At 35.6% G+C, this 9921-nt stretch overlaps 1 protein-coding gene across 1 annotated transcript in view; it reads left to right on the top strand.

Annotated features, from left to right (window-relative positions):
• Nucleotides 1–4743: 4743 nt before the first annotated feature.
• Nucleotides 4744–9921, top strand: part of LOC138702185 (odorant receptor Or2-like) — a 43525-nt gene continuing 38347 nt past the window's right edge. The window contains exon 1 of the mRNA XM_069829790.1: nucleotides 4744–5051. Within this exon, the coding sequence (XP_069685891.1) occupies nucleotides 4783–5051 (269 nt within the window). The 5' untranslated portion in view covers nucleotides 4744–4782. The remainder of the gene's footprint in view (nucleotides 5052–9921) is intronic.

The following is a 9921-nucleotide window of genomic DNA, read 5'->3' as shown; positions in this document are numbered from 1 at the left end:
CCATCTATGCTATGCTATAAAAGGATGTGTGTAAATTATAAATTTACTTGTGTATGAAATATTTGTTTGTATGTGTCTGTATATTCCACATTACTCTAGTATGTATCATAATATTTGTTGACTTATGGACGCTATATGTATTATTTCATGCCAAGTTCTATGTTATTGTTATTCAATTATGTTTTGTATTTACAGATATCATTTTTTTATGTATTTCGTGTAATTAAGCGTTTTTTTATGATTGATGTAGACTCCTCATGTGTTTGTGCTGATAGATGTAACTGTCGTAAAATTAAGTTTACATTTCACTTATTCATAACATCGACAGAAAAAAAAAAGTTAAAAATGTGTTTATATTATATTATCTCAAGTAAACAGAAAACTTTAACCCTAATATACTCACGTAAAATAAGGTTTTATGTGGAAAATAAAAAAAATTATAATCTTAATAATTATGTTATCAATATTTACAATAAATAATGAAAAGTTTAAAAGCCTTTGTTTTCAATATTTTCACTTATACCAGTCATGTCAACTAATGCCCATAGGTGAAAGCGCGCGCTTTAGAGCCCAGGAGAGCCTGAGCGCTTTACAGCGGAAAGGAGAGAGACAGACGAAAGAGGTAGCATATATCGCTTGGTCGAGCTATATTCAGGGATGGCCAGCATTGATTCAGTAAATAAAGGGAAGAGAACTTATTAAAACTGATCCATGTTAATTTTTAGATTTGCCTGAGAAGTATAAGTGCATTATAAGAATGTAAGTTATAATTTTGATGCTCATTTTTCGCAAGTTTGATTTTTTTATTCAAAATAAATATTTTCTCAACTTTTTTTTATAGAAAAGTTAAATTTTCAGATATAAGCCTATTTATTTAGTAGCCTTACAGAATGTTTTCGTAAATCTAATATAGGCTATCGTAAATACGTATATCTGAAGATAGTGTAATGAAATTTTTGAAAATATTCGCATGGAAATTGTTTGTAAGGAAATGAATTAACAAAGCAACTACTGTTACATCATAAGCAAAAGATACGTGCCCATGTCTTGTAAAAATGTCAGCTCTATAGCTTCAGCACATTTCGAGAAAATAATTTAATATTCTAATAGGAAGTTGCTCACAAATATCACCTTAAAAGCTTAATGCGATAAGAGTTTTGTTATGGAATATTAGTTACACTTGAAACATATACAGCACCTAGGTAACTTTGCTTTGTACTGTAATATTGTTTTGATTAGTTTATTGATTAACTTTTATAAGGCTAAAGGTATCAATTCCAACTTATCATGTCATACTCAATCTCTTTTTTTTTTTTTTTTTGGATATCATTTTCTTTAAGCATGATGTGTTTCAATCACTTAGTACAGAATAGTTGTACTACTATGGAATGTAAGTGAATATTCCTGCTTATCTCTTTATTATGTTATTAACATTTAAAACACAACTGCGATATTAAGAAATTGGTATTAGTACTTTTGTTTTACAGACAATGTAGGTAATATCAAACAGAAAGAAGCCATATAAAAATAACGACATAAAATATCACGTTCCGTTTGAAGTTTGTGCACCACTATTTTCTTAATCCAACAGGCTGCTTATTCATATACACAACACTTCCTCTTTCCATAGGCTACTTAGCGCTTGATGCCCGCGTACGACGTCAAGGTCAGAAAAATGCGCTTGCTTTGACATCACTGACTTATACTGATGTATTGAGAGCGATCTGTACATACATCAACTGATCTTTTGTAATGATTCTTCACGGCAAAGCCAGATGGTAATCACAACAGATGTGTAGAAAGTGCTTGGACAATGACCTAAAGGCGAGCTGCTGATCAATGCTAGACATCATCGTGTACGACATGCTTTGGCGACATCGTTAAAAACTTTAAATTGGGAGATTCATGAGAAAGTACATTGTGCATCATCAGATGGTTCTTTTAGACGGGCAGACATTATTGCTATTAACGGGCGCTTAAAACGGGCTCTTGTTCTTGACCCTACTATCCGTTTCGAAAGAAACCTAAATCAGGCCACCGAGTTTGATATTGAGAAGAAGCCTATATCTGCCGTATCTTTCTCAAAAGTACAATGTCCCTCTTAAACAATGGTCTGTCATTGGTTTACTGTTTGACAGTAGAGATTCAATTACAAAATTCACATGGAATTATCTTAAGGAACTTCACATTCCTTTTGATTATGCAATGTCTGTCCTTATAAATATTATCAAGGGTTCTCTTCAAATATTACATCATCATCTATATTTCAATTAATCCACTTATATTTGCCTTCAACAATTAACTTTCTTTTTCTTTAATGTATCACATCACATTATATTGTACATGTTTATTGTATTCAGGAACCTTGCGGTCACTCAAATTCTTAGGGCTGATGTATATATTATAGAAAAATATATAAATAGAAATAATTATTTATTCTTTATTACGAATCACACAATTTAATTTCTTCCTTTATTTTTAGGTAATTTAAAAAACAAGAACAATATCTTTCGCCACGCTTTGCTATGATTTCAAACAAACAACTGTTATTGAAAGCCTAAAAACTCATAAAACCACGCTTTATTTTTAATAACCTTACTATTAGTTATTTTATATGCATCGTTTTCGATAAATTGCGATAAATTGATTCAGAAGCAGGGAATATGAATAAAATCCCTCTAATAGTTTAGGATAAATTATTTTACATAGAAAGACGCAATACCAAAACCACATTTTCGTCATCAGAAATGACGAAAACATGTCCCTCTCAGAAAATATCGACATCGAGTATTATTGGAAAACAATACCGGTACTATATTTGCATGCTTCTATCACAAGAAAGTAAAATTAAGACATTTATATTCATTATATATCTGACAGTTCTAAGCAGAAAATGAAAACCAATGTTTAATTGAATAATAGTTACTCACCATATACTGCCATTTTCTTATATGACTACGAAGCCAAGCCACACGACGAAAGTAACAAACCTGCGAACAAAATAAAATCAGTTTCAACATGTGTTTCGTAATTGTTTCGTAATCTATTTATAAACAGTCATCCATATTTATATGGTTAAAGTACACTTTGTCTTTTGTGGCAGCTCACAAATAGTGAGAATATTGCGCAAATCTAATCTTTCAGGTAAAACTTCCTGTAAAGCAGATTTGAATCATTTCAAGGGAAAAATTGTTCCGGGGCCGGGTATCGATCCCGGGACCTCTGGTTGAACGTACCAGCGCTCTGCCAACTGAGCTACCCGGGAACTTCACCCGACACCGTCTCAACTTTTTCCTTTTATATCCACACAACTCGCGTGGGCTGACGAAACGCCAGAGACTCACATCGAGTGTACACAAACTCTGTGTGACTTGAAATTGTGGTTTTCTGTTAACGTACACAGTGACGTATGTATTATGCAAATCTAATCTTTCAGGTAAAGCTTCCTGTAAAGCAGATTTGAATCATTTCAAGGGAAAAATTGTTCCGGGGTCGGGTATCGATCCCGGGACCTCTGGTTCAACGTACCAGCGCTCTGCCAACTGAGCTACCCGGGAACTTCACCCGATACCGTCTCAACTTTTTCCCTTTATATCCACACAACTCGCGTGGGCTGACGAAACGCCAGAGACCCACATCGAGTGCACACAAACTCTGTGTGACTTGAAATTGTGGTTTTCTGTTAACGTACACAGTGACGTATATATTATGCAAATCTAATCTTTCAGGTAAAGCTTCCTGTAAAGCAGATTTGAATAATTTCAAGGGAAAAATTGTTCCGGGGCCGGGTATCGATCCCGGGACCTCTGGTTGAACGTACCAGCACTCTGCCAACTGAGCTACCCGGGAACTCCACCCGACACCGTCACAAGTGTGGACAGGACAGGACGAGACAGACAGACAGACAGATAGAAAAAAAATGTTATGTTTTATTTAACGACGCTCGCAACTGCAGAGGTTATATCAGCGTCGCCGGATGTGCCGGAATTTTGTCCCGCAGGAGTTCTTTTACATGCCAGTAAATCTACTGACATGAGCCTGTCGCATTTAAGCACACTTAAATGTCATCGACCTGGCCCGGGATCGAACCCGCAACCTTGGGCATAGATGGCCAGCGTTATACCAACTCGCCAACCAGGTCGACCAGACAGATAGGCAGACAGCAAATGTAAATGCCATCGACCTGGGCCGGGCTCGAACCCGCAACTTTGGGCACAGAAATTCAGCGCTATACCGACTACCCCACCCAGGGCGACCACAAGTGTAAATGAATGGAGTATTCTATACACAAACCTGTGCAAAGTTTCATTACTCTGGATGTAAATATTCAGCATGTATTTTATTTGTAGTAAATTATGAATATAATTACCACTTATATAGTAAAAACTTAATTTCTAACTTAGAATAAAGAAATCTTCAGTACAGCATGCCTCAAGAAATGTGGATTTTTAGCATCATATTAAAAAATTGAATAAAATGGCGAAAAGTCACCAAACATTAGTAGTGCGTCCCCTTAGACAAAGAAGTAATGAAGGATGGCTGCTTGAACGAAGAAATGAAAGAAGTAAACGATTAAACTATAAAAAATAAAGAAGTGATGACGCAAGACCTATGGACGCCGTCTGAACGTCGCATGACATGGCCTGCAACAGCTGAATTGTGATCAATCATGAATTACATACCAAGACTGCGAACCCTAGAGAAGTGTACCTGCATAGGCAGAACCTGAGTGTAGTCGTAGCGTCCTAGATCAAAGAAGGCTGCGTTCCGGACACGAACAAGATGGCTATTGAAGACGACTCCAGAACTGAGCCACCGCCGAGATTTGCTTTCTTCAACACAATGAACAATATTGCCGGCATAAGGATCATAAACAAACCAACCTTACTGCACTCTCTATACTCGTACTTCGGTATTATAATCAACTATTGTTGCGTCATTGGACAAACCGTGGATATGTTCCAGCATCTGGACGACTTAGATCGTACCATTGAAACTACAACGCCTTTGTTCCCCATGGCAGCCTGCGTGTGGATAGATTTCTATACGAGGTTTAGTATGGTCAAACCACAGTTTAGTATATACAGTTGCGAATTCCTATAAGCGTATTTTATTACTGTGTGTCGAATTGGAACATTTACGGAAATAGTAATATGTGTTACAAGAGCGGCATGTTGAAGTTTTCATGTTCGAGGAAAAGTTTGAAAAAGCGAAACGTAGTTGAGCTTTTTTAATTTCCGAGAATTAAAAGAAAACATACCGCTCGTGTATCGTACATTATTTTGTGCGAAGATCGTTTATTACATACCTGAAAGAGGAATTTCTAATTAGTTGCAATGAAATCTCCATCTTGGTTTCTGTTCAATGACGGCAAATTTGCAAAACAAAAATATCTATATTCAACATTGTTGCTTTAAAATGTTTTCTATGTTTACTATACTCCAGCAGGCCGTAATATACGTCTTCTTTTTTCCCCCCAGTCTATGATGAATCTGGAATCTTGTTGATTTTTTCACGGCTTCCTTAATGTTACTTCCATCACGAATGCAGTAACTTTAGTGGAGTTGTAGAGTTTACTTAATTTTTACAAATATTTAAAAACAATAATTAGCAGTGCATTTTAGGTGAAATTGCAGTGGTAAGTTTCCAATTTATAATTATTACTATATTGAATGTCTCTAAAAATAATATGTTAAAAGCCTAAAGCAGTAAAATCAAAATGTCACTTAAGCGGTAAGAAGAGGGAAATTGTTATGTGTGTTAGGTTGGGAATACTGAATGTGGAATTTTATACTTTCCGCGGATTGGTTTTGTGCGGAAACCAAGCAAATACGCACGATCTCGCACAATAGTAATATACGTTACAAGAGCGGTATGTTGACGTTTTCATGTTGGAGGAAAAGTTTGAAAAAGCGAAACGTAGTTGAGCTTTTTTAATTTCCGAGAACATGAAAACAAACATACCGCTCGTGTATCGTACATTATTTTATGCGAAGATCGTTTATTACATACCTGAAAGACGAATTTCCAATTAGTTGCAATGAAATCTCCATGTTGGTTTCTGTTTAATGACGGCAACTTCGGAACACCAAAATATCTTTCTTCAACATTGTTGCTATAAAATGTTTTTTTTGTGTTTACTATACTCCAGCAGGCCGTGATATACGTCTGTCTTCCCCCCCCCCCAGTCTGTAAATGCGAACTTAAAACAAACGGTAAGGTTATGTAATGATTTATTTTTAATTTTAATATTTTAACAATATTATTTATATAACATATTGCAGTAATAACATCGGCATCTGGAATCTTGTTGATTTTTTCACGGCTTCCTTAATGTTACTTGCATCAAGAATGCAGTAACTTTAGTGGAGTTGTAGAGTTTACTTAATTTTTGCAAATATTTAAAAACAATAATTAACAGTGCAATTTAGGTGAAATTGCAGTGGTAAGTTTCCAATTTATAATTATTACTATATTGAACGTCTCTAAAAATAATATGTTAAAAGCCTAAAGCAGTAAAATGAATGTCGCGCTTAAGCGGTAAGAAGAGGGAAATTGTTATGTGTGTTAGGTTGGGAATACTGAATGTGGAATTTTAGACTTTCCGCGGATTGGTTTTGTGCGGAAACCAAGCAAATACGCACGATCTCGCACAAAAATATTTACCACCCTCGATGCTAAGTCAGAGTAGGAGTTCCCTTGCATGATTGTCTTGACCTTATGGGGAATAGAGAATGGGAACAAAAGACTGGATTGTTCCTCTTGAAGGCGAGAAAGATTAGAACTTCAGCTGTTGAAGTTTGCGACGCGAACTGAGGAAGGGATAATAGTATCCACCCAACTGTACATTTTTAGGTCTTATAGGTTAGGATATATTATATAATGTGTTTTATTGTGCCATTTCCATTTTTAATATGTGTGTTCTTTTAGAGAGTAGTTGGATGTAATCATAGGTGTGCGGGGAGAACCTACAAAAGAGGAATTGTTTCGGGTACAAAGCGCGTACGGTCGGAAGACCCGTGCATTGGATTTTAGATAAAATTATGGTAATATAAAATTTGTATGTGTAATATTACTCAATAAATCCATCTGTCTACAGTTGCGAAGCTTGGGATAATTTTTTGCATTTCTCGCGATAGTTGCTAGCCGCTTGGAGTGCTGTGAGTACTAGGAACAATAGACTGTGTCACTGCCATCGTGATTTAATATAGGCAGACCATGTGACTCGCTTAACCCGATGACGGAGGGTGGCGTTTCAACTATATAAATTAGTTGCCATCCATAAAGAGTAACATATATTTCTCTAAAATGTAGTGTAATTGCATTAATAAATTTAAAATAATGATTATGAGACACTTCAGACATAATTCACTTGCGAGTTAAGGTGTAATATTATTTTTGGTGTGAAAATTATGTTGTTCGTATGTGTAATACCTGCCTTTATTTGGATTAAATATTGCGAAATTCTTGTACATTCATTTAAGCACGATTCAATAATTTTCAGTTGCACCGCACGGATATTTTATGTTGAAATTATAGGTTATGTTTACTGTACCAATACTTCAATATTCACATTTATACATTATAATTAAGCATAAAGTTACGTGTGATAACTTGTAAATGAAATTTGTCTCTATTTCAGTTGTATTTATTCGTTTCTTACGGTACTCCAATCTGAAGTCTGATTAATGTACTATGTTAGTAGGCAAAACTAGCGCAGAGGTAGTTCCTTTGTACTCACACTCCCTGCATATACGGATCTGTGACAGGTTAGGTATGGTTAGTTTTGGCTTTTACTATGTCTTGCTTATACGATCACCTGCACCTCCACAAAAAAAAATTCTTATAAATTCAACGATTTTCACTTCCGAAATCGCAGGAACTACTGTCCACATTTCACGAGATGATCCGAGCAAGGAATGTAAGGTTTTCCCCCACTCTCACAAGCAAACATCGAGACAGAACCGGGTTTGTGTGCTCTAAACTTTCGCTATCAGCTACAGTAAAAACATTGTCCCTCAGTAAAACATTAACTTTATATCCGGATTATTAATTCATACAGGCTACATATTATACATTTAATATCTATAATTAAGTTAATTACGGAAAGCAATTATTCAATGATAGTGTTATATTACACCAGTCAAAGTAAATATATGTTTGGTTTACAATATAGTAATTAATAATAATAATAATAATAATAATAATAATAATAATATATTAATTTAATTATTTAATGAATTAAATTTTTTTAATGTATAGAAATTAAAATTTATACGAGTATAATGCTGCATGTTATTTAAATGAAATATTAAAGATTCATGTATACTTTTGAGCTAACTAAAGTTTTAAATTTGTTCCCCTCTCGAAGTCACGCCCATGGTTAACTGAAGTTATTGTAAGTTTCAATAGTTTAATGTTGACATTATGAGAATATTATTAAGTTAGTGTAAATGAAATTAGTATTAAATTACAAAAAATTAATAAATACCTGCGTATTTAGCAGCCCATTCTGTAGCATTCATCAAAGGACACAATCTCTTCTGCCTTGTTTCTTCATCACACATCTTTATTACATTCGCTATACTTTGTCGTGCTTCACTATGCATAGTTTTTTCCATTTTTACGTTTTGACGACATTATGATAACTGATATGTGACACTATTGAAATCAAACAGAACTCTACTTCGCTTTAAAACTACAATACTTAACTAAATATTTCACTGAATAATTTCAAGGGAAAAATTGTTCCGGGGCCGGGTATCGACGGTGTTGGGTGAAGTTCCCGGGTAGCTCAGTTGGGAGAGCGCTGGTACGTTCAACCAGAGGTCCCGGGATCGATACCCGGCCCCGGAACAATTTTTCCCTTGAAATTATTCAAATCTGCATTACAGGCAGCTTCACCTGAAAGACTAGATTTGCATAATATATACGTTACTGTGTTCGTTAACAGAAAACCACAATTCCAAGTCACACAGAGTTTGTGTGCACTCGATGTGGGTCTCTGGCGTTTCGTCAGCCCACGCGAGTTGTGTGGATATAAAGGGAAAAGTTGAGACGGTGTTGGGTGGAGTTCCCGGGTAGCTCAGTTGGGAGAGCGCTGGTACGTTCAACCAGAGGTCCCGGGATCGATACCCGGCCCCGGAACAATTTTTCCCTTGAAATTATTCAAATCTGCTTTACAGAGAGCTTCACCTGAAATACTAGATTTGCATAAATATTTCACTGACTAAACAACTTCGTAACTCATTGTGTAACTAAATTACTAATTTAAGATAATTACCTAATTAAAGCGTAATGCAGCGAATCTGACACGATATTTAAGTTAACTTCAGAAATTAAAATCTGACTTAAGAATGTTTTAATGTAAACTACACTTGTTATCCACAGTATTCAAAACACCAACATCTTACAATAAAATCTCAACAGTACCTAAAATGCTTGCACAGTTTGCAAAACCAACGTTTTTAGGTCCAGTGTCACTGAACTTTGTCCCAGCCAGTCAATGGCACCACCCTCATCTACCTGCTCTTTCAGACGCGCTAAGTTATTGTGCATTTCCTTACCCTCGTCTCTTACCCCGCAAGGACCATTCCCCCTCGCAGAGATCATCTCGTGAAATGTGGGCAGTACCTCAACGCTAGTTCCACCACTTTATGAGTACTGCCTTATTGGCCTTCGGACACTTGGCTATATTGAAATACGGTAACTCACAGCGCTATTACTACAGCAACTAGATTTACAAAGACTCCAATGCCCTGCCATGACATATGTAGGCCTATGTTATGTCATATGGAAATTATAGGTAATTATTTATATTCTATATTCGCAATTATACATTATAATTAAGCATAATATCATGTATGATACGCCGCATATTCAACTTGTCTGTATTTTAATACTACAACCGAGTAGGCTACG

This window comes from Periplaneta americana, chromosome 6, assembly GCF_040183065.1.
Source record: "Periplaneta americana isolate PAMFEO1 chromosome 6, P.americana_PAMFEO1_priV1, whole genome shotgun sequence".
Taxonomy (NCBI): Eukaryota; Metazoa; Arthropoda; class Insecta; order Blattodea; family Blattidae; genus Periplaneta; species Periplaneta americana.
This window is presented reverse-complemented; position numbering and strand designations above follow the sequence as displayed.